The sequence below is a fragment of the Dysidea avara genome, chromosome 9 (genome assembly GCF_963678975.1).
Source record: "Dysidea avara chromosome 9, odDysAvar1.4, whole genome shotgun sequence".
In the NCBI taxonomy this organism is placed as follows: Eukaryota; Metazoa; Porifera; class Demospongiae; order Dictyoceratida; family Dysideidae; genus Dysidea; species Dysidea avara.
The window spans coordinates 12,696,389-12,723,079 of record NC_089280.1 but is presented as its reverse complement, the minus strand read 5'-3'; the positions used below and the strand labels follow the sequence as shown (position 1 = coordinate 12,723,079).

Here is a 26,691-nt window from a genome sequence, read left to right as displayed (position 1 = left end):
ACAAGCAGTAGCCATTTGAGCAATTGTTTCTGACAAAAAGTGGCCTAAACAACCAATTTCAATGGGAACAAGATTGACAGTTAACCCAGAAAGCTGGAGGTCATATTGCAAGGAGCTATATCGATCTTCCTTTCTAGCTCTAGCAGCAAGAAGATGTTGCTGGGTATTAGTTGGTACTGTCAATTCGAACAAACAAATGGAATCATTAGAAACCAATACCAAGTCAGGCCTGCTGAGGGTGGAGGAAAGATTGGTTGGGATGGTACTAGGGGGGCTGGAACTAGCTAGATAACCTGGAAGGTCAGCGTAAAGTTTGAATGTTTCAGGTAAATGCTGTTGGAGCCCATGAACAAGGACCTGTAAAACTGAATCATGTCTCCAGGTATACCTGCCTTGATCTAGAGCAGCAGGACAGCCAGTCAAAATATGGTTTGTTGTGGGTTGAGGAGCTTGACAAAGAGCACATCTAGGATCAGTAATGATGTTCCATCTGGCCAGGTTCATAGGGGTTGGTAGAGTGTCACAACCAGCACGTAGCAGGAAGGACTACTGTTTTTCAGGGAGGCCATACATCAATCTCTTCCACAGAGGGCAAGCTTGCTCCAGAGTTACAATATCTAAAATTTATTTTGAACATTTAATTATTCCAGTTTTGATTTCCAATATTCAATGTGAGCAGAACGTAAGTTGTGGCGAGCATGGTTCTTGAAAGTTGCAGAGTGAATGTTGGCAACTGAAGCCTTAGCAACAGATAAACAGTCAAGGACAGTGGAAGAGATATCGGATCTGTTAGCTAAAATAGAATGTCGCAGCTCTATAATCTGTGGATCAACTGACCGTTCAATAGCCAGAATGTATGAAAGCTTGGCTGATTGCTTCAGGTGTGGTAAAAAGGGGAGATCCAACACATCCGGGTGGAAAACAGTTCCAGGAGTACAATTTCTGGGGAGGTTCAACCAATTTTTCACAAATTTCAATACTGATGACTGTGCTGAAATAATAGAAGACATGGTAAGCCTCTCAACAGCTAAATGAAAATGTAGAACAGAAGACACAAAGTTTTTTAAGATCCATATCTTATATTCTCCCTGAACAGAACACTTATTGATGGATTGTAAAAATTGTAAAATTTGTTGCTTCATGTTAGCAGAAGCTACCGATTGAGCAATAGTTGGAGAAACACCAATAGTGCGACCCAGAAACTTAGTACAATCTACATTACAGATATTAATGGTATTCCCAGCCACCACTGAAAATACAGTAGAGGAAACCATATGATGACCATTAAAGTAAAGGGAAATACACTTCGGAGGTTGAAATTCAAAACATATGTCTATTGCCTTTAGGACAAGTGATGATAAAGCCTGCTGATGAGACTTGACATCTTTGGAGATGACAGTCAAGTCATCAGCAAAACCCTTTGCTCTATGCATTGATGAATAACAAATCTTAGGTAGAGCAGCAGCTGCACTAGTAGAGGTTGATGGTTGGGTATTAGGTTTATCAGAGTGATAAACTTTGCGATATCTGCCTGCATAGCACCATTCCACAGTGTGAAGATCCACAGACTGCTCACTATCACCATTATCATAAACTAGATCACAGGAGCCATCACAATGATAAGAGGTCACGATTGCTCTGTACCAACCAGATGGTGAATCATCCGAGGAATCAGACCATAACACATAGATTGCAGTCTCAACAGGAGGCAGCCCAACAGAGTTGGCAGTCTGTAGGTGAGCAGAGTAGCCACAATACTCTGATGTGGAGAGATAAGCTAATAACGGATTAATGGCTAAGTTGAATAACAAAGGTGATAAAGTATCACCCTGGAAAACTCCTCGTTGAATAGAAAATACCGAAGTGTTCCAGTTCTTGGTAGACACATATGCTGACAATTTTGAATTTCTCTATTAGGTACCTTCTTCTAGACTAGCTGATCTGACTCCAGGGTGACTTTTTTTGTAGCTGAACTCCCTACAGAATAACTTGTAATGTAATATAATTCTATAATGGACTAAGTTATAAACGTAGCTGAATGCTCTATTAGGGTGACTGTTCTATTAGAGTATCTCGATCTCGCATATGCTACACGTAGTTGACTTTGGAATCATAACTCAGTGGTTTGTAATCCGATTCTACTGTACTACAGCAAGTACTTTCTATGATAATTATTTCAGCTACACACCAATTTTCAGCTCACTGCTCTGAGCGGTTTGCCTGGTAGGCGTGAAAACTAATAGTATTTTTATTCATAAAAATTAATCGCGTAATTTTGACACAGGTTGGGCTTTGTGTCATATCTCGATGGCCTTTAACTGGATTCCTTTCAAACCACAAAAAGGCACTCCTACGATAGTTACTCTATCTACATTGCAATTTTCAGCTCATTCCTTCAAGCGGTTTACCCTGTGGGCGTGACAGACCTTCGACCTAATTTTACGCATATAATCGGTCATAACTCCGTGAATATTCATCGGATTCCTACCAAACTTTGGTACTGAGATTCGCCTTAATGAGCCCTTTACGTGTGCCAAATTTCAGCTCGATTGGAGCACGCATTCGTGTTTTATGGCGGATTTTGCAAAGTGTGTGAAAAGAAGAAGAAAAAAACCCAAACTTAGGCCGCTCATATCTCGGAAATGGCTAGAGCGATTTTCTTCAAATTTGGAATGTGGACTCCCCAACCTAGCCAGCACTTCTGTAAACAACTTTGGTTTCAATCGGATAAGGAATCACGGAGCTACAAAGGTGTGAAAATCGCGTTTGCTTTCTTCCTGTAAATATACTCACGGTGTGGCGCGCCGGCTTCTTGGGCCGCACGACACACTACCGTGTGTCTTGATTCAGTGACTGCTCTATTAGAGTTTCTGACTGCTCTATTAGAGTATCTCGATCTTTTTTAACGGAATTGTGCATTCTGCAGATTTTCCTACTGTTAAAGCTTTATAGACTAATCACCTAAAAATGCTAGCATAATTCTTGATTCCCACACATATCTATTATGCCGGCATAATCGCCGCTTCCCTACCAATAATTCAATTCAATTCAATTCAATTATTAGCTTTATAGTGCAATGTTACAGGTGTACATGGTTGTACAACAATAAAAGTGAGTTTGTATACAATTGCACTAAAGGTAATCTGGTAAGTACCAGATCCCATAACTTAAATTAAGTACTTATCATTACTTATATAATTACAATTAGCTGCTAAATGTATCAAAGTTAGGTGGCTTGGGATGTTTGGAGCAGATGCTACAAGGACATGTAAAATGGAAACTATGCTGGTTGTCTGGATCGAAGTTTCTTATAAAATGCTTCCATAGGATTTTAGTTAGGGACCCGCCGATTATGCTGGCATAATAATGAGCATAATAGGTGCCTGAAAGCATTGAGCATAATGCTAGCATAATAGGCAGAACACTTGTGCATTACCATAAATTCTTGCTTATCAAAATATATATCACAGAAAAAGATCGATATACTCTAATAGAACAGTCAGAAAATAATAGACAGCTGACTGTTCTATTAGAGTATATCGATCTTTTCCGTGACTTGGATTTTGACAAGCAGGGATTTAGAGTCTATGCTTCAGCAACTTACTGTTTTCCCATAAAGTGCAAATTTACTATAAAAACATGAGAACTGAGGTATAAATATTGAGCATAATTTGAGCATAATAGGTAAATATTGAGCATTAATTTAAGCATAATAGGCAAAATTTTGAGCAGTGCAGCATAGCATAATAGGTAAAATAATGAGCATAATCGGCGGGTCCCTAATTTTAGTTAGTTGAAATTTAATGGTAACAAAGGGTTGAGTTAGGTCAATTACTGGTAAGCTGTTGAAGGTTCAAGGAAGTCTGTTAAAGTAGAAGTTTCTTTGTTGATTAGATGATGTAAAAACATGTTCAAGTTTGTTACTGGAAGAAGACCTAGTAGAATGATGACAGAATTTGATGAAGGTCTGGATCTTGAAATGATCAGATGGATTTTGAATTGATTTTATGAAAAACAGAATGTCACACTGGTCATAAATATACATCAATGGTAGTAGGTTGAGCTTGATAAGGCGAGTTTTATAATCAGAAACATAATCGTTGAGGATGTATTTGGTAGCTCGGCGCTGTATTCTTTCAAGAGCAGAGATATCTTGGATAAGGTGGGGATGCCACAATGGGGAACAATACAGGAGCTGAGACCTTACTAGTGCTATGTACAGAGTTCTTTTAGTTGTAGTGTTAATAGAATGGCTGAATGTACGTCTAAGCAATCCTAGGGTTCGATAAGCTTTGGATGAAATGTGGTGATAGTGGTTTCTCCAGGACAGGTCAGTAGATAGAATGATACCAAGGTCACGATGGGTGTTACCAGATATTATTGAGGAATCGTCAATGTTGTAAGAAGTTGGGAACTTTGTATTAAAGGAGAGGTGAATAAATTTCTTAGTGTTAAAAGATAGGTTTGAGTCTTGAGACCAGTCAAATAAGGAGTTGAGGTCATCCTGGAGTTTGATGGAATCAAGTAGTTCAAAAATGAGTTTGTAGCATTTAGTGTCATCTGCAAAAGATAAAGCATTGGAGTGATGAATGGATAGATACAAATCGTTGATGAAAACTAAGAACAAAAGTGGGCCAAGGATGCTCCCCTGGGGCACACCTGATAAAACTGGAAGTAGAGTTGAGTAGGAACCATTGAGTCGTACACATTGGTATCTATTATAGAGATATGATTTGAACCACCACCACAGGTAGCCAGTAATGCCAATTTGCCACAATTTTAAGAGTAGTTCATTGTGAGGAACTCGGTCGAAAGCTTTGGAAAAATCTAAATAGATTACTAATATCACCTAAAATCCAGCCTTCACGCTTTTCAGTATTAGATAGAGCTCAATAATATGCCTTCATGGCAATCTTCAATAGAATATATATATTTTTTGTTAATATAGATGACTTTATGCTTGATACTTTCAGCCACACATAACTCGGCTACAATCTTGATTTCTTCACTGTTTGACATCACTTTTCACTGCTTGAAGGTTCTTCGTTTACTAGTTTGTTAAGCTACTTTACTGTAGTTGTACCCAGTTAAACTGATAGTAGTTATACCGATAGTAAAGTATCACTAACTTTAAGTACATGGAACATATTGTTTTACTAAGTTTTTAAACTCTCAGTAAAACATCAGTGAATGTGGGTTTACTGAAAAACTACTAAAATAACAAATAATTAACTGTTCCATATACTGGGGATATGCCACTCTAGTAAACTAAGAAACTTTAAGCAGTGTCTGCCTGAGACGTGCTTTTTCACCAATCACGGCAGCTACATTGCGTGCATCATGGACTTAGTATTCTCCACTACCAATTCGCAGTAATTTTTGGTAGCACATCATGGCTTCAGCACCAACTTTCATGAGAATCATCCATGACTTTCATAGTAGGCGGATTGATTGCAGAGGTGCTTCTTTCATTGTTCTTCATTTGAAAAATGGATGGAACAACAAAGCAGAAAATAAAACAGTATGGCCCACTTCACTTTTCAGTAATTGATAGTCAGACCACATGTTTAATATTAGTTTTCATGGCTCCATTCTTTCCTTTGTTATGTGCTAGTTATATTTATGTAAGTAAACAAACAAGTACATATATATAGAAGGAAAAGTTAGAAATCGTACATTTGAGTATGGATAGGAATAAAAAAATCAATGAAACAGGGAGGTCATCTATATCTGCAGCTACACTAGTGAACATTAAAATCATTTAATTCATAACCGTGTTTTCAGTCTTGTAGCTGGTAAAATATGGGTTGTAGTATAGCTGCAGTGTAGATGACTTCCCTTGTTTGGTTGCTTTTATAATCCTTACACAAATTTCTAATACTTGTGTAATTATATGCTGTGGCTATGCAGCCACTTCAATTCCACCTTAATGTGTTTTAATTTTACCATTAATTTTATGCTATATATATGCTGCAGTGCTAAGAACTTCATTTCCTATGCCTGGAATTGTTATTGTGTTCATAATTTTTAATGTTATTTATTAGAACAGCCTAATAGGTTGTTTTTTAGCTATGCTCTGAGAGCACAACAAAAAGTAATATAATACAAGTACCTACTTACACAACAAAACAAAATTACATCATTTAAATCTTTCATAGTTTTAGTGCTGTACATGCAGTGCTTTTGGCAACTGGCCTTTCCCCTGTATGTCAAAGATGGTTTTCCATAATTAGTTCTACCACTGGTCAAATAAATTGTGTAAATTTCTACCAGAGCGACCAGTAACATCCACAGCGTACAAAAAAATTCCATGTAAATGAGATTCTTAAAAACCTGAAAGTATGCCTTTCAGTTAAAGATACATACATCATAAGATAGAAGAAAGGAATGATGATGTAAACATATTTCTAAATGATGAGTGCCAGTAGAAGAATTTGATGGTATAACCATAATGCATACAGTATCACAACTAAGAATATAACCTTGATAAAGCAACTGTATATGGAATTCTAGAAGAAGCTGGCCTAACCTGATTTACAGTAAAGACTAAACATGAGCTTTGCCAAGTTTTATGTTAAGTTGATCCAACCACACACTCAAATACTTAACCTGCTGTATTATAGTACCATCCAATATTATTGTGAGATTCAACCCTCCAGTTCTCTAGCAGGAACCAATGAGCTAGGTAAAAACTACCATCATAATTATATACCCTATAACACATGTAAAACTCCCCAAAATATTTAGTGTATACGCTTGTGTATACCCAGGCCTTCTTTTTGTGGACAAAATCAAGTAATAAATGGTGCAAGACCTCTCAAGGTACACACATTTCTGTCTACGAGGATTTTGACTCCAGCTATTATTGGGATACTCTGTGCAAATCATGTTGTACTATTACATCTGTACAAGCATCACTAACATTATTGTATCTCATACATTTTAGAGCCTTTTATATAGCAATGATAAAGCCAATATTCATTACACATATAACACTATGGGCTATGGCCTTCATTGTATGGTTTACCTGAAGTGGGGATTCTTCTCCACAATATCAACATTATCAATAGCTTATTACTACTAGAATAGCGGCACAGTAGTAAACCATTAGTCACCTCAGGCAACATCCCACCTTGGTGAAACTGTAGTGCTAATTTAGTATTGTTAATACGGATATCTTTAAAATCCATTAACTGTTCAAATTTTACCATGAACAGGCACTGTACATTCATACTTTGATGTGAGGAGTATGTAGAAAATGAATTCCATGCAAACATGCATTCTATTTATGTAATTCTATTTATGTAATTCAATAATTCAATATACCATACGTGTAGTTGTACGTGTGTGATTTTATTACCTTTCTATGATAAAAATAATGAATGCTGCATAAGCTTGCAGTATTTCGTTGATACTGCCCCATTATTTTTTAATGAAAATTCTTGTCTACACAGTTTAGTTAGTCAAAAAACATTTGATATACTTTTTGTTATTTACAGTGCACGTGCATTATACGCTTTGAACACAATAATATTGTGGTGTCAAATCAAAAACAAAATGTATGATACATGCTCATACAGTGTGATTAATTTGTCACATAACATGACTAATATTTAATGTTGTATAGCTACAGAACATGTACCCTATAACAATCTTAGTGCAAAATAGCTTAGCTTGTTACAGAAATGCTTCACACAAAACTAGCATAGTTGTACTCCCCAATTTGGCAAAGCAGCAACAGGATGAACAAAAAGCCAACAATTAATAGATACACCATCCAAGGGTACACAGGTACTCCAAATATCTTACCCTGTAGAAATGTACAAACCTCATTATGATTAGTGATACTTTTATCTATTACCTTCAATTTGATTGACATTGTGAAAGTAGAGAAAGAGTCTAGGTCATGTTGGGTTGAGTCTATATGGTAGAAATCCCCCCTCCCTCTTATAACTGGAGCACATTCTAATAGATTTTTCCCTGCTTTGGTAATCCGAGCTGCCTACAAGTAATACCTTAACTGAGTAAGCCAATAACAGGAACATGGTTTCTATTACCTGTATCAATGGAATAAACACAAGTAATGTCCACAACATTGTTGATATTGTGGCTACTGTAGTCTGGCAAGCGTTGTGTGTATTTCTCCCCAATTCAATCACACCTGACATTAAGTGGACAGGTGTGGCTTTATGTGTATAATATACTTCCTTACTTACCACTCAATGCAAAGCTTCCTAGATTAAACATGATTAAAGAAACAATGTTCACAATTGCTCCATTTATGTTGTCCAGCAGATCTTTAGCAGCATTGATTTCCTATAAGAAAGATAACTTGGTAATCAGATACATAACTTGACTGCTCACTTGTATGGCACCATCAATGGTAACTTCATTTTGCACAATCTTGACACTGAGTCCATACAATGCATAAATAATGAGTTCACTCTGCACACAATAGTTGACTATTGCCATGATGTACACTGAGTCAAAGAATATGAAGCCTAACAGACTAATGATGACTAAAACACACTTTCCACCACCACTAATTCTGTGTAGAATATTTTCAAAATTAGTTATATAGCATTGACTGTTTCTTACTCCATTAAAGACCATTTTACAATGACATCTTTATCAAAGAACTGGAAAGCGAAAGCATGTCCAACTCGCAAGCAAAATGATACAAAAAGGTATGTCATACCCAAAATGAAAAATATTCTAAAGTAAAAAAAAGAATGGACACAGATTTTCCACAACTGATAATTCTGATAGAGTAAATGCAATAAGGAAAGAATATTATTATTATATAGTATGTCTACTATAAGTCATGGAGATCATCACTTGCAAACTTGCCCCCACTTTAGAATGGCACTAGAACAACTGATGTGTGACATGATGTGTTATGTCATAACATGTGTTATGTGTTGTCGCAATATGAACCTATGATGCAATCTGTATATTGTGTTACCATGGCATGATATATACTATAATGAGGTGTGTGTATGTCTGAGATGACGACATGAACTGACAATGCCTCAACCAGCTACTTAATTTTTCTCCCAAAGTATGCTAGTTCAGTATGGTCCCTAACAAAGCACACACTTAAAAATTACCTCAAAGAGTAGGCTTGTGCCAATTATGCCAGTATAATTTCAAGCATAATAGGCTAGCAAAAGCATCAAGCATTATGCCAACATATCAGAATGATTTTCAAGATTTTTAATTAAATGCGCAATGCGTGCACCAAAATACAGCAAACATGAATACACTACACCTTAATACTGCATTTAATATCAAGAAAATATGCAATGTTATAATTTTTATTGTTTCTTGGCTGATTATTTACACTTCATGAAAAAATCGAGATACTCTATTAGAGCAGTCACTTACTCTAATACAACAGTCAGGAAAGACTGATATCTATATCTATATATAGTTGAAAATCTAATTACTTACATTCCATTCAGGTCACTCATTTATCTTGCCAACCACTGGAAGTATTGAAGTGGTTTTTGTGTCTCACGAAGTGCTCATCATCTAATTTCAGCAAGTTTATTAAAAGACGTTTCTAACTGCTGCCGTTTGCCGTCTACAGCACGTTGAATGCATGGTTGTAGAGCAAAACTCACTGGAATTTTTGTACAAACCACATGGTGAACCGCAAGTAAACACCTAAGCCATTCAACTTACGCACACCTTTATAACCAGGTTTTACTCATGAACCCTAAATGTAGGTAGTTTGGTTAAATGGGTAGGGCATATACTTCACAACTGTCATGTAGTGAGTTCAAGTCCCAGATGGAGCAACTTTTTTTTTTCACTTTGGCAATCTTTTTAGCTACAACTTTTTTTTTGCTTTTGGCTACCTTTTATATGCATACTTTTTGATGCGCCTTCTATTCTGAAGCAACATTGTTATGTCGTGTTACATGTGTAACTATAGCTAAATACCAACATTTTCACCAAGTGCTTTTATAGGTGTTAGCACTATACAGGTGAATGACATGACTACAAAATATTATACAGTTATAGCAACAATTTATAATGTGCTATAAACTCCTAGGAACTGTAAGTATTCCTTTAATGCATTAGCTGGAACTTACATGGTTCAGTGCTGTACACATGCTTTTTAGTATTTTTAGTATGTTTGCTTATATATATATAATTAGTATACTAAAATAGTATAACTATATTATATGGGCAGACATGCACAGGTGACATTGTATCACCCTACTTGAAACACCATCACATTTTATAGCGTTTTGATATGTACTTCCAATAATTTTCAGCTTGGTACAACTGGTTTTGTCTTCTTTCACTGTGTAGATTTCATGGCACCTTTCCATTTTATTTTGCAAGACTGTACCTTTTTTCAGTTTTCAGTGTTTGTAAGCTTTGTGTCACTGTACATAATAGCTGTGTCCATTGCACGTGCATGCAATATATGATTCATTTTGGATGGTACAAATAGCTACCAAACTTTGCAATACAAAGTCTGAGACTCATGTTAAAAAGTCTAGCTACTGACTAGAGGAATAAAGTCATGCATGTAGAGGATAACTTAAGATTGAGTTTCCTTTAATGTTACAGTTCTCTCTCTTCTGCACTTATATAACAGCTTCAAACACCAAGCACTAAAGTGCATACTTGATGTTGAATTAAAATGAATGGGATATGACTATAGTATCAGTACAGGGAACACATATTATAGAAATATGATCTGCCATAGCTCCATTTTAAATAAGCATTAAGTCAATATCATACATATAACTTAATGCATGTTTTGTTACTGTACGTTATTGATAACCAGGACAGGTACCATGTATATATGCTATACATTATACTACTGTACATGAAATTAACACTGCATATTGATAGCTTGGTTCCCATTTTAAAATTTTATTTTATTGGAGAAATAGTACTGCATGTAGGGCAGGTAGCAATGCTAGTACTCTAATAAAACAACCAGCTCTAGAGTATAATCTTGATTTTGAAAGCATAATTTTGAGCATAATTGGGAGAATTTTGAAAATAGGCTATTTTCAAGGCATGATTTGCTCAAGCCTATCAAAGAGCACACTTGCTTATGAGGAACACTCTTAAGAAAGACACTATTAACATAGGAAAGTTGGTGAATACTCAAGCAAAATCATTCTCAAGGTACACATAACATACATACTGCTTCCTTGATTATCTGACCGATCAGGACATGTTGAGATAATCAAAAAGTTCAGAAAATCAAAGCCTATTCATTTATATACAGAGCCCTGTTCAAATACTCTAATAGAGCATACATCTTAGACAAAATACTCTAATAGAGCAGTCATTTCTACTGTTCGGATAACGAAGTGTTCAGATAGTAGAGGTTCAGATAATTGAGGGAAACTGTACCTACAAAATTTTGAGGGACATAATTTTCACGGATTTTGTGGCTAGAAACCCATGGAATATGCTTTTATATCTTTCTATCATTCTTTCTAGCAAATCTTTTTTTCTTTCCTTACCTATTATTTCTGAAATATATTTAAACCCTAAACTTTCTCCTGTTATTCTGGTTTATACCAGCAGTGTTTGAGAGGTGTTTCCAGGTGAATTTTATGTTATACTGTAAGTTAAACATATGAATTATTTCTGAAAATTGTTCTATTATTCCGGAATGATTCTTTTTACCACCTAACTATTATTCCCTAAATTATTCCAGGGTCCCTGCTAAACTGTCTACAAAATTTTCTTCTAAAAAAATAAATAAAATTAGCTCTATACTAGGCAACTACAAGTGGTCCACAAAAATAAAACTTCAAAATTCCTGAAATTCATCAATCCACAAAAATTAAATACCTTGAAATTGTTTGTGTACAGCAGTTTTTTTACACTGATTTTTGTATGATTTTTCACTCTACCTCATTGTTAATGACTATGTGGTTAACTCTATTGAAGCACCCACACACAGGCTTAGTTACACACTATAAGGATATCTTCTTCACATTATTAGCACCTTATGAAAACATTGCACACTTTAAAAATTTAATTACGGCATTTCATCACTGTTTGATAGTAGGTACTGTTGCTTATGCTACTTTATCAGTATTCACAACACACACACACACGCCCACGCATGCACATACACAACCATGCATGTACACACACACACACTCATGCACGCACATACACAATACAACTATCACCACATATTATAATAGGGATATATTTATAATCAATCATATTGTATGGTATTGTAATAGGTTATTATCTGGCATAACATGTTATGTACAATGTTAACTGTGCTGTTTACTCCAACAATTGTAGCAAAAATAAATATATATATATATGAAGAACTTGTAGCCAGTCACTAAGGTTAATGCACTGTTGCTTTAGTGTAGAGAAGAATTAGTCTTAAGTTTATTAGACTATTTTGATAGCCTGTTATGAAATGCAGCCACTTGCTCTATATTGCTAATGCAGTAAAGTTTACTCACCTTATTGTGCGCAAGGCATCGAAATATTTTGAATGTAGAGAAGTTGTAAAGTTAGGGCAGTGCTTTACAGCCTGTCAATGGGAGTCAGTAAAAGTAAACCACTAAGTTACACCCACCATGTCAGCTAACTTTTCAAGGTTATCCTGAACATCCAAAGTGCGATAACAATAGACACCATAGATGTATGTTACTAGCAGTAAAATGTCAGGGATGACAAAAATACTAATCATGTTTTTATCACAGCTTATTTCACATGTTCCATTAGTACCATTAGTTCCGTTACCACAATCAGGAGGTGAAAACTGTTGAAAACAAAAATGCATACTTTATTAAAGTAGACACATGCCCAAAACTGACAACATGCCAAATGTGTGAGTGTGCGTGCTTGGTGTCTTCAAGAGAATCATGTAAATGTCTCAATTTGTCTGCATGTAAGTAACAGATTTTCAAACCCAAACACTTCATGTTATTGCAAACAGCCAAGCTGTAAAAAAAGAGTGCGGACCCCAAAAAAGGGAAGGGTGAAAAAAAGATGCGAAATCCAAGGTGGTGACCAAGAATAGGCTTGAGCCAATCATGCTTTGAAAATTGCCTATTATGCTTTTGAGCAGTGCTCAAAAATCCAACCTATTATGCTCAAAATTATGCTCTCAAAATCCAGAATATGCTTGAGAGATGACTGTTTTATTAGAGTATATCTGCATTCCTGACTGCTATATTAGAGTAAGTGACTGCTTTATTAGAGTATCTCGATCTTACTTCCATAAAGTGTGAATAATCAGTCAAGAAATAGTAAAAATAATAACACTGTAAGGTTTTTGATATAATAATGTGCAGTGTGTTCATGTTGTGCAGTGTGTTCATGTTGTGCAGTACTTTTGGTGCGCATTGCGTGTTTTAATTAAAATTCTTGAAAATCGTCCTACAGTATTATGCTGGCATAATGCTTGATGCTTTTGCTAGCCTAATATGCTCGAAATTATGCCGGCATAATTGGCGTAAGCCTAGCCAAGAAATGGCTGTGATGGTAGGTTAATGGCAAAAATTTTAATTACAACAATGCAGGTGAATTTGCGTTGCCTCCTCCAACTAGGATTTGGCACCAAATTCACCTGGATTGTCATAATTAAAATCTTCGTCATTAACCTACCATCACAGCCATTTCTTGGCCGCCACCTTGGATTTCACATCTTTTTTCACCCTAGCCTTTTTGAGGCCGCACTCGTATTTTACAGCTTGGCTGTTTTGGTTTAGATATATCACTTCTTTTTGTATTGCAAGCCACAAAGCCAGCCATAAACTGGCTTTGGTGCTTCCTTTTAACTTGTTTTTTTCTTTACTGCAGGAATTGTGGAACAAAGGAAGTAATTGTGTGTATAGCTTTTGTCTGATTAAATATTTGTATATTTAACACTGAATGATTATCACATACTGTAGTTAATAAGGTGAATTCTTACAAAACTGAACTGTAGTTGAAATTCTCATTGTTTGTAGCTGAACTGTTTTCAGGGTGATTTGTTTCTAGCTGAATTCTCCACATGGTGGTTTCTTTGTAGATGAACTCTCTACAAGGTGACTTCTTCTAGCTGAACTCTCTACAGGGTGATTTTTTTGCAGCTGAACTCTCTACATGATGGTTTCTTTGTAGCTGAACTCTCTACAAGGTAACTTCTTCTAGCTGATCTCTCTACAGGATGACTTGTTTGTAGCTGATCTTTCTACAGGACGATTTGTTTCTAGCTGAACTCTCTACAGGGTGATTTGTTTCTAGCTGAACTCTCTATAGGGTTATTTGTTTGTAATTGAACTCTCTACAGGGTGATTTGTTTCTAGCTGAACTCTCTATAGGATTATTTGTTTGTAATTGAACTCTCTACAGGGTGATTTTTTTGCAGCTGAATTCTCTACATGATGGTTTCTTTTTAGCTGAACTCTCTACAAGGTAACTTCTTCTAGCTGATCTCTCTACATGTGAGTCTTTTCGTAGCTGAACTCTCTATAGGGTGATTTGTTTGTAGCTGAACTCTCTACATGATGGTTTCTTTATAGCTGAACTCTCTACAAGGTAACTTCTTCTAGCTAATCTCTCTACAGGGTGACTTGTTTGTAGCTGAACTATCTGCAGGGTGATTTGTAGCTGAATTCCCTACAAGGTGATCCTTCTTGCTGATCTCTCTACAGGATGACTTGTTTCTAGTTGAACTCTCTACATGGTAATCTGTTTGTAGCTGAACTCTCTACAGGGTGATTTGTTTGCAGCTGGACTCTCTACATGATAGCTTCTTTGTAGCTGAACTCTCTATAAGGTATAGCTTCTTCTAGCCGATCTGTCTACAGGGTGATTTGTTTCTAGCTGATCTCTCTACAGGGTGATCTGTTCTTAGCTGAACTCTCTACAGGGTGATTTGTTTGCAGCTGAACTCTCTACATGATGGCTTCTTTGTAGCTGAACTCTCTAAAACGTAACTTATTCTAGCTTATCTCTACAGGGTGATTTGTTTGTAGCTGAACTACCTGCAGGATGGTCTAGCTGATCTCTCTACAGGATGACTTGTTTCTAGCTGAACTCTCTACATGGTGACCTGTCTTTAGCTGAACTTTCTACAGGTTGATTTGTATGCAGCTGAACTCTCTACATGATGGTTTCTTTGTAGCTGAACTCTCTACAAGGTAGCTTCTTCTAGCTGATCTCTCTACTAGAGACCCGCTGATTATGCTGGCATAATTTTGAGCATAATAGGTGCCTGAAAGCATTGAGCATAATGCTGCATAATAGGAAGAATATTTGAGCCATACTACAAATCTTTGATGGTCAAAATACATATCACAGAAAAAGGTCAATATACACTAATAGAACAGTCAATAACTCTAATAGAACAATCAGGCAGCTGACTGTTTTATTAGAGTGTATCAATCTTTTCTGTCACATACATTTTAAAGAGCAATGATCTCCTTCAGTCATTTCTTATGTGCACATAGCTGTATATTTATTGGGAATTGAGGCATGAAGCTTGAGCATAATTTGAGCATATATTTTTGAGCAGTGCAGCATAGCATAATAGGTAAAATTTTGAGTATAATAGGAGGGTCCCTACTCTCTACAAAGTGACTTGTTTCTAGCTGATCCCTCTAAAGGCTGACTTGTTTCTAGCTGAACTCTCTATAGGGTTATCTGTTTGTAATTGCACTCACTACAGGGTGATTTGTTTACAGATGAACTCTCTACAAGATGCTAGCTGATCTCTCTATTGTGTAACTTGTTTGTAGCTGAACTCTCTACAAGGTGACTTCTTCTAGCTGATCTCTCTACAGGATGATCTGTTTGCAGCTGAACTCTCTACAAGGTGATGTCTTCTAGTTGATCTCTCTACTGGATGAATTGTTTCTAGCTGACCTCTCTACGGGGTGACTTGTTTCCAGCTAAACTCTCTACAGTGTCTTCTGTTAAGTTTGTAGCTGAGCTCTCTCTTGTTTCTAGCTGATCTCTCTATGGAGCTATAACTTTTTTGTATAGCTGAACTCTTTACAGGGTGGTTTTTTGATTGGTTGTTGAACTCTCTACGTGGTGACTTGTTTGTACTACAGAGTGAATCGTTTGTAGCTGAACTCTCTACAGAGTGACTTACTTGCAGCTGAACATTGTATAAAGTAATTGGTTTGTAACTGATCTACATAGGGTAGCTAACTTGTTTATATAGATGAAATTTCTACTGAGTAGTTTCTTTGTAGCTGAACTCTCTACACAGTGACTTGTTTGTAGCTGAATTCTCTACAGAGTGACTTGTAATGCTGTAGCTGAACTCTCTACAGGGTGACTTGCTTGTAGCTGAATTGTCTATAAAACATTAACTGGTTGTAGCTGAACTTTCTACAGAATAACTTGCAATGTAATATAATTCTATATGGAGTAAGTTAAAAGTGCAGCTGAATGCTCTATTAGGGTGACTGTTCTATTAGAGTATCTCGATCTCACATTTGCTACACGTAGCTGGCTTTCAAATCATATTCATAACTCGGTGGTTTGTAATCCAATTCTTCTGTACTACTGCAAGGACTTTCTATAATAATTATTCCAGCTACACACCAATTTTCAGCTCGTTGCTCTAAGCGGTTTGCCTGGTAGGCGTGAACATTAATAGTTTTTTATTCATAAAAGTCGATCACGTCACAGGTTGGGTTTTGTGTCATATCTCGATGGCTTTTATCTGGATTCCTTTCAAACCACAAAAAGGCACTTCCACGATAGTTACTCCATCTACATAGCAATTTTCAGTTCATTCCTTCTAGGGGTCTACCCTGTGGGTGTGACAGACCTTCAACCTTATTTTACGCAAACAATCAGTCATAACTCTATGAATGTTCATTGGATTCCTAACAAACTTGGTACTGAGATTTGCCTTAATGATTCCGTTAAGTATACCAAATTTCAGCTTGATCGAAGTATGCATTTGCGTTTTATGGCAGCTTTTGTAAAGTGTGCGAAAAGAAGTAGAAATAGAAGAAAAAACCCAAAATTTGGCCGCTCGTATCTCAGAAATGGCTGGAGTGATTTTCTTCAAAATTGGAATGTGGACTCCCCACCTAGTCGGCACTTCTGTAGCAAATTTAGTTACAATCAGATAAGGGATCACGGAGCTACAAAGGTGTGAAAATCACATTTTCTTTCTTCCTGTATTATACTCACGGTGTGGCGCACAGGCTTCTTGAGCCACACGACACACTACCATGTGTCTTGATGAACACTTAATAAACTGCGATAGCAAACACCCATGCAGGCTAGCTTCCTTATATGCTATTTTGCTAATTCAAAGTAGTGTGTGCTCATCTCTGAAAATATTTAATTGGTTTTCCAATCCAATTGCTGCATTAGTGTTTTAATATAAAACTTCGGATTTGGCCTCTTATGATAACAGGAAATCTAATATAAAGTTCTTTGACTAGAATGGTTTAGTTATTGTATATATTATATAAGGGATTAGGTGGGACTTATCTGGCATTGCCTACTGCTTAACAAGATGGGTCTGATCACTCTAGAGTTATAATCATGCATGGAATGCAGCTGAAAAGAATGACTTCCCAATAATGCATTAATTTCTGACAAGTAAATACAATGTAATGCTTGAAACAGTTTAACAACAGCACACTTCGCATTTTACCAAGATTCTAGTAGGCAGTAATAAAATTATCAGTTTCAGCTACAAAACTTTAAATACCTTCCTCTTTTCTCCTTTTAAAGAACACCCACTTGGCAATTACAAGACATAGTTTATTCACAAAATTTTACGACAAATATAGCACTTGGCCTTGCCTCTTGCAATATTACCACTCTTTGAGTGCTACGTATATTTGATGTATAGTACAAGCCTAGGTAGTGCTTAATTGGTATAGAGAACTGTCAACTTGAGGTACACACAAGAGCGACAAGACACACGAAACAATTAGAAACTCACAAAGCAGTCTTATCATTGGTAGAATAGGCATTGTACCTATGTTGCACCTTTTCTGCACCTGTGTTGAGCCTACATTAATCTTGGAGATCTTTTCAACATCTAAAAGTTTTCGATTGTGGTACATTCAGTCACTGATCAAAGTGGTCATTCTGCCTCAGTCTTAGCTGTGTTCCACCCATTATGCAGTATTATGTACAAATACGAAAAGTGTTAATCCAGTCACATGACAGATATTAAAGTACTAAAACCACATGATGTGTTCTGCAAATGAAAGCCTATACACTAATGGAGAAAAGAGATGGGGTACAAGGGGACAAAAGAAATTCCACGATACCTACTACACCATGCATGATATTAAGGGATAGACCCTCCATTATGCACTACTAAAATAATAATGATACTGCAATAAAGCAGTCTTCCCATCCTAGTTGTCTGCCATTCCAATGAACTGGTGCTGATAATGATTAGCTCCAACATGGCATGGTCTGGGAGTACTAGATTAACCATGTAATCCTCTGTAGTAACTGTAGCCATGACCACTGCCTTAAGAATTTGTATAAGAAGACATGACAGAGAAAGCATTAAATTAGCTAAGAAGATACTGTGTTTTATAAGTGTAACCAACTCAAATGTGTTATAGTAATGTTTATTGAATTAAAGTGAACACTGGCAGCTAAGTGTCCAGTGTTTAAGAATTATGACCATCTCAGCAAAACCTAGTCTAGTTCGCACAACTTTAGAATTTCTTTTATTTTCTCAGCATTATCTGCATAATCCAAGGAATAATTCACCAAAATTTTAGTCGATTATGGTGAGTAGTTTTGGAATTACAGCACTAGAAAGTAGGAAAAGCAAGGAAATTGATTTGTACAGTGACTATACTAAAAATAAACTACAGGTGTTTAGATTAGCAGCTATAACGTTTGGATGAGTCTGCAAAGTTGGAAATTAGTTTCAGTGTTCACCATGGATTGGCAGATCAGCCAAGGTATAATTTTAGCCCTGCAGCCACTTGTGCATAGATGTATTTAAAACTTGCACAATTTTCTTTGTAGCAGCGTAATTTCATTTTCTCAATATGCATGCTTGTGTGAACTAGACGGGATTTTGCTGAGATGGTCACAATTAGCACACAAACTAGCTTTTATTCAATCACTTACTTCATTCCTTCTGAAACAAGAGAGCAATTCAACAACTGAAGTAGCCAAAATCATTAAAGCTACAAAAATCGTCCAAATCCATCTCAAACGGTTCTTGCAACGGTCTTGATTCTCATTATGATCTTGATTTTCAGGGTACCACCAACCAACCTACAATAGTTTCACATGATATTCAGTAGCAGATGTATCACACTTATATACACCCTGAATCTGAGATCGGAGGAAGGCTGAACCCAGAGGGGAAGGGTTTATCAATGGTAATCTCAAGGTCGACCATGATATTCTTATTTTAGGGGATGGGGGGGACATTTATCCTCTCCTTGAAGCTTTTTTCCCCTTCTTGAACCTTTTCTCTTGAAAGTACTACAATTTTCCTGTTTTACAGTCAGCCATTTGATCAAAAGTACCTCGAAATCCTATCTTATAATTATTCCCTAAATTTTCTCACTTTGCTAAGGATCACCTGCACATTCAATCTCATGTTAATTGTTTTTTTGTTTTTATTAAATCTCACAATTGCTATATTCCAAAGTTCTCTGTTTACACTGCAATAGTTATATGAATAAACTTCCTTCTTTTGATTACTATTCTAAGTTCTATAAAGGAATTCAATTTCCTTGCTACCCCATGCCCCCTACCTCCACTGGAATTTTATCGCATATGCCCCTCTTAATTATATTTTCACTACCTGGGACTTTTCCATTATCACAGCATTTACCCACTGCCAACCATCATCAAGATTTTCAGAAATATCTATAAAATTTGTTCAGCAGTTGAACTCTTAATGGCTTAAGCGTGGTGCAAGCTATTAGCCTGCACTGACATGGGTGGTTAGTTGTACTCATGTGGGTAACTGTCTGCCCATTAAAGGTCATTAACCTCAATAGGCATGACACACATCAGTGTGTTAGGTGCCCTCCAAGGTGAGTATTTATGTAATAGTTAGACTTCAGACCACAGGGGTCTAAGTAATTTAGTAACCCGATGGCCCTGTGTCGTGGCGCCTGAGCGAAGCGAAGGCGCTACTACAGGGCCTGAGGGTTACTAAATTACTTAGACCCCTGTGGTCTGAAGTCTAAGTTATTTAGACCCTTTATGTAGTTGTTGTACCTTAACATTGTTGACAGCTGCTTGTGACAGAGAAATGTAGCGTTCATAAGTAGAAACAAGCCATTACTCCACCCGTAACAACAGTTACGGGTTTAAAATTAATTTTCAGGTGGCGATGCGTTGCCAACGCTACCAGTCCGGGTGCGCGTAATAAACATGAAAAGGGTCTAAGTAAACATGAAAGGGTCTAAGTAAACATGAAAAGGGTCTAAGTAACTTAGACACCTCCAAAATCCACCAAATTCACCACAAAAAGGGTCTAAGTAACATATAAACCATGGCTACAAGGTGTATTGCACTTATATATACCCTGACTCCAAAGTCAGAGGAAGTTTAGCTATTGATATACCCCATGGCAAAGCTGAGGGATTATCAACAGTAAACTTCCAATGACTGAGGAGGAGGGATGTATATAAGTGCAATACACTGATGGTTTATACCATGTGTCTAAATTAACCTGCACCAGACAACATACTAACAACCCATACACACACAACTAACTTAATTAAATAACTTAAAGTAGTTTACAAAATAGATTAATGAACGACTGCTGTACGATAGTACTGTATAGTAGGGGTTGGTAAGAAATCAGATGGTTTCGTCGATTTTCGCACCTTAAAAAACAGCTTTGCAATAAGTTTTTCCCAAAAAAAAACACATGGAATGCATTAGTACTGTTATAATGATGCTGTACGAAGTGAAAAGTAGAATGTTTCGATGTACAGTGAGTTTTAAAATTTTCAAAATTCACCTACATCAAGTTTCATCTGCCTGCCTGCTGTCAGACCTGGTAGTGCTAGGTGTACAGATCCAGAAATTTCAGATAGCCAAGGTAATGATGGCGGATTCACGAATCAGTTGTTCTGATTACGTTCTGTCCGCTGCACCATGCTGTTTACTTTCATCATTCATTTATTTCTTTGTTCTTCTCGAAGGATAATTAAGGCGCTTAATAGTTGCGGCACACGCCACAACCCAAACATGTCATTTTAACAAAGTATGAATGCGTGTGCGTACAGTGGTGTAGCCAGACTTTTTGCCATGCCTGGGCACTGGGTGGGCAAGCTATTCCACTCCGTGCAACCCACATACACATGCCCATCTTCGTATGGACATCAGTAGATATTCAAAATGTGCTGTGCATCACCACCTACGCATATACTCTACCTACACTAAGATAATAACCGACCACTAGCTAGCTATCAGTGGTGTCTTAAAACCAGACTAGCAGGAAATTTGCATGAAAGCATGGAGCACTTATAGTAGAATACCTGCATCACGTGATGACTTTAAACTGGAGATAATCAGTCTACAAACAGAAAAAAGAAATAAATGCTGACTGTATACAAGTACTCCATACCGTCTGAGCTATCAGTCTAAGCCCCAGTATCCATACACACAACTTGAACGGGTTCCCACATTTCATAGTATCAATTCGAGTTTTCATCAAGGCTTTCATTCACACAGTCCACACTTCACCACAAACACAAAGACACACTGTCTGCACTGTCCCTATCTGTACAGAAAAAAATTTTGTCTTTAGTCCTTTATCACAATGCTAACCCGCATTTTAATAATGTGATCTCGTTTCTATTTATTGCTTTCATTAGCCATTAATACCACAATTAATAACTTACAGTAAAACCCCAGGGGGAAACCTGGTTACTGCTGGCCAGCCAGAAAGAAAGTGAAGTGGACACACAGTAGGTTGTGTTAGCTATTCTTGTATATTATAATTAAGTGATTGTTCATCTGTGATTCATCCCACCTCCTCAATTACTCTGGGTAGCTAATGGTAGGGCAAAGTGACTTGAAGCCCGGGCAATGTCCTGGCTTGCCCAGGTCTGGCTACGCCACTGTGTGCGTAAGATGAGGGTGAACGGATGAAGTACCCAAGGAGTTGTCTCTAGCATTTATTAATGATGGGGTACTCTTACTTACCAGTTTAACTTTTTTGTGAGGTAGCTAGCTAATAATGTCTTTGTGGAGCAGATCCACCTTGGGATCCGGACTTCTAAAAGCAAGGGTTCCGCTCTTATAATGGTGGACTCTCCAGCGATGTTTTACTGTAAAATCATCAACATTTGGGCCATTAGAAATACACCTGAAGCCTTAAACAGTTGCTGTAATGGCTTCAAAAGACAAAACGATAATTATTTTAGAGGCACTTATTGCGTACAAAGGTGAAAGAGCTGCTTTAAGTGGTATTTATACTATGTGGAAAACAAAAGCAGTACAATAAAGCTAGCTAGCTAGACAAAAAAGTTAACAAACTAGCTATTTAAAAAAATTTAAATTTCAAAAGGAAGTAGGGGTTGATATAATATATGATACACACTACAAAAAGTACGGAAACAAGTTTAAAAATGTTACAGCTGAAATAAGAAATGATCCAGCAGTAAAAAGCAAGGAAACACGATTAGACGACTACTTGCTAAAATGAGACACACTTTAATGCCTACTTTTGGCTAGTATCTTGAAATGAGACCATCAAATTAGTCAAAAGTAGGCATTAAAGTGTGTCTGATTTTAGCAAGTAGTCGTCTAATCTTGTTTCCTTGCTTTTTACTGCTGGATCATTTCTCATTTCAACTGTACATGTGACATTTTAAACTTGTTTCCATACTTTTTGTAGTGTGTATATTTACTGTATATTATATCAACCCTTACTTCCTTTTGAAATTTAAATTTTTTTAAAATAGCTAGTTGACTAGGCAGCTATACGAGTACTAATACAAGGCAACTACAAGGCCCTTTTACTACCTCCATCTTTTGGTCTTTTGAAATGCATCTTATTGGTGACTAAAAGCAGCCCCAATCATATTAAAACTTTGTGACAAACTCTTTCACGCATTACATAACTCTACAGTATCTATTGTACTTCAAAACAAACATCAGTAATTACCAACAACACAATCTGATTGGTGTTATTTGTAACACGATACAAATTTTGAATGCTAAAGTGACCAGAACCCTACTCTATGTGAAGGAGCGGGCACCACCAAAATAGTGCCATTCATGGAAACATTGAAGTGCACTAAACAGCAATGTTAACGCTACTGCCCATTTATTCACAAATCACTAAAATTAAAATCTGTGCTACAGAAACAGTAAGAGGGATCACTGTATTATTACTAGTATATTAAAAATTATAAATTTAAAAATGAAGTAGGGATCCAAGCGATAAAAAGTAGTGAAACAAGAGAAGAACAATGGTAGCTATTACAGCATAATTAAGTGGGAAATCCCTACTTTGGCATGGTATAACAACTATTTTGTGTTCAATGCCAAATTAGGGATTTCCCAGTGAGCTATGCTGTAATAGCTACCATTGTTCTTTTCTTGTTTCACTACTTTTTATCGCTTGGATCCCTACTTCATTTTTTAAATTTATAATTTCAATATACTAGTTTGTTTAGTTTTTTGTTAAAGCATACAGCTAGCTACAAACATACATGACTGTTCTATTAGGGTGACTGCTGTATTAGAGAATCTCGAGTCATATGTGCTTGCCCAAAAAGGGGTGTATATAGTCATCATGGTTTTGACCAATTATTAGACTAGAGTATCTCAAATCAACCTATATACCGACTTGAAGGTGTGTGGTCACAAATGCAGCTAGCGTAAAAGGGGCATGGTCATCGTGGTCTCGATCGATAGATCGATAATACATAGAATAAAGAATGGGGGTGATCTTGTGACCTATCGTGGTGTACTGGTACCTCCATACAGTAACATAGTCTAAGCACCTTAAATAATTTTGTGGCGTCTATTATGCTGCTTAAAGAAAGTGTTGATATGGAAAATTAACGCCTCGATATGGTTTCATTGGATGAAGAAGAAGACAAGCAGCCTGATTGAAGATAAAAGAAAAGACTAGGCACACAGGGCATACATTCGTCGGAACCCCAAAAGGCACATCCCACTGGTGAGTTTATTGTTGTGGTGTAAAATGGTGACTGTGCGCTGCTTCGTTTGGGTTCTAAGCTTGCAACTGTGGTCAGTGAGTGAGTGAGTAAGTGAGTGAGTGAGTAAGTGAGTGAGTGAGTGAGTGAGTGAGTGAGTGAGACGAAATTTCAAGTTTTAACGATTTTGAAAAAAATTCAATATCCGGCCACCAGTAAGCATTTTCTTGTTTTTAATGCTTCATTTGATGTTAGATGGACTAATATTATTCCATAAAGGTGATTTTCGTCGCATAAGAAGTTTCAAAGCTGGTTTTTAAAGGTGGTATATTTGACAGCGTGAGTCACTTTTGATGCAAACCCTACTTAAACAGTACTACCGTACTGTTTAATATTAGCCTCCAGTTTTGATTTATACGGATTTGATCACCCAGAGTTGGAGAAACTATTGAGGTGTTTTTTCATTACTAACCCTACATTAGGATTTTAATTTTTCTAATGTGACAAAGTGCATCATAGGTTTTTGCCCTCAGAAGACATTGTAGCTACCCCTCTGTAAATTTAATTCAATTTCATCTACCAGAACTCATCATTTGTCAATAAGTCCACCACAGTCAACCATCAACTCTCGTCGTTATTCATTCTTCGTTACTACTGTCTTTCTATGGAATTCTGTGTGCCATTACACATCCTCAATGATCCAAACCCAAAATTCTTCCGGCATTCATTACACCATTATATGTGACTGTCTCTGGGAAAACCATTCTTATTGCCCATTTAAAAGTATCGAGAAATGTCGGTTTTAAATATTCAGAGTGTTGTAGTTGGCCAATGGTGGTAGCTACGCATACCAAATTTTCACACGTTTTGCAACAATTTCTCACCTTCCTGATCATCCACTGAAGAAGTAGTCAATAGCTAAGTTTCCCACCATTTTAGATAGTTTTAAAACTGAGGTTGACTGAGCTGCAAAAAGGGTGGAGGCGGGCGCCCTGGAAGGTGGTCAAAAATTGAAAAGAAACCTGTTGGGATGAATTAGGCCAAATTATGGGCCATTAAGGGCTCAGAACTGGCTAAAATCAAAGGAAATTTACAGCACAGGTCATTGTCCAATGCCAGTAACTGTACGGCCACACACAGCCATCTCCTGGTTGGCCAGGGCTCCATCAAGACCCCAGACCACTTGTATGGCTCGCCACCGTGCTTTAAAAAAAGCAGCCAGCAAAAGCAGATCACTTTACTCTGGTTGACTGTGACAGTGAAACTTGATAGTGCATTCATTAAGCTTTGTTTGTGTGAAAAAAATCAAATTTCCTGTCTTGGGAAATAAGAACGGTTTTCGTAGCTAGATCCAGTCACATATGTATGTTAATTGATGTTTTTGTACTACTGTGTAGCTCTAGTAAGGCCATCATTATTATGTTGCTTGTTTCCCACCCAATGAAACAAAAATTGATGCGGGCAGGAGGTGATTATTGATTATTAATTACACACTTCACTCCTGTTATTTTAATCTCTGATTGCTCTATTAGAGTATCTCGATCTTGAGGCTACAGGACTGTGCACCCAAACACTACGTTGAACAAGAGTGGAGGGATGGTGCGGCTACCTAAAAAATGATGCAGGCAGTGACAGGAAACAAGGAATTTAATAATGATGGCCTAATCTTATTTGTTTGTTGTATTTTTGTAGTTGTAGTGTTCTTTTTTGTGGATGACGCCTTGCCTTTAGTGTATGCCTTCCATTGTGGTAAATTGATAATAATCTAATCTTATGAGGTGTACAATATAGACCATGTGTGATGTATGGGGCATACGTGGTACGCTATAAATCATGTACTCAATGTCAATAAGACGATAAAGACGTACGTCTCCACTTTTGAGGTATTTTAACAAAGGTCAGAGGCCACAAGTCACAAAATTAACGCGTACGTACCAGTTTCAAAGATATCCGGAAACCTTTCACAATCCTCTCGCGCTTCTCTTCACAGTCATTTTCAGAAATAGAAGCATAACGGCGTAGGTCATTAGATCCCTGAAGAATTGACAATTCTTGCATCTCTTCTTCCATTCTCAGATATTACGGGCAGTCATTCATTCCGGCAAAAATAGGCGGGGCCGGCTGAGCATTGTGTCAGTGTAGAGTAAAGCCCTATGAGCCTTATCCGCAATTACGTCACAACGCAAAAATGGCGAAAAGTGTGGGGGCCTTTTGTACAGAGAGCCATTGGGAAGAAACCAAAAGCAGACCGTAGGACTACTCGAGAAGTACGAAAATGCGTGCCCCTACATAGTAAGATAGTTAATAAGCCTCACCAGAGTTTTCTCATGCTTTCTTCACGTGGAACATCTCGAAACGTTACCCCTTCCATACAAAGTATCCCACTTGGCCCCCACACTTTTCGCCATTTTTGCGTTATTTTCGCGTTGTGACGTAATTGCGGATAAGGCTCATTAGGGTATACCACGCTAATACCGTGACGTAGATACATAATTATTTATTTTTATTATTTATTAGCATCGGTACTTGCCCTACGTGCAGGACCATTTCACATTTCACATTAACCACAACAGCATGAACCCCCGAATTGCAT

At 37.1% G+C, this 26,691-nt stretch overlaps 1 protein-coding gene across 2 annotated transcripts; it reads right to left on the bottom strand.

The window, feature by feature from the left end:
- Positions 1-7,503: 7,503 nt before the first annotated feature.
- Positions 7,504-26,550, bottom strand: LOC136266696 (uncharacterized). Of its 2 annotated transcripts, XM_066061692.1 has the most exons (11): positions 21,554-21,605; positions 21,465-21,502; positions 19,084-19,233; positions 12,590-12,775; positions 12,474-12,544; positions 8,599-8,715; positions 8,365-8,548; positions 8,217-8,316; positions 8,058-8,161; positions 7,862-8,002; positions 7,504-7,810 (listed from the first exon to the last, which is right to left on the bottom strand). In XM_066061692.1, the coding sequence occupies exons 2-11, from the start codon at positions 21,468-21,470 to the stop codon at positions 7,691-7,693; spliced, it is 1,179 nt and encodes a 392-aa protein (XP_065917764.1). In that variant the 5' UTR covers positions 21,471-21,502; positions 21,554-21,605; the 3' UTR covers positions 7,504-7,690. The 2 variants fall into 2 exon arrangements, with proteins under 2 accessions (XP_065917764.1, XP_065917763.1); XM_066061691.1 differs by lacking the exons at positions 21,465-21,502; positions 21,554-21,605 and adding an exon at positions 26,034-26,550.
- Positions 26,551-26,691: the final 141 nt, after the last annotated feature.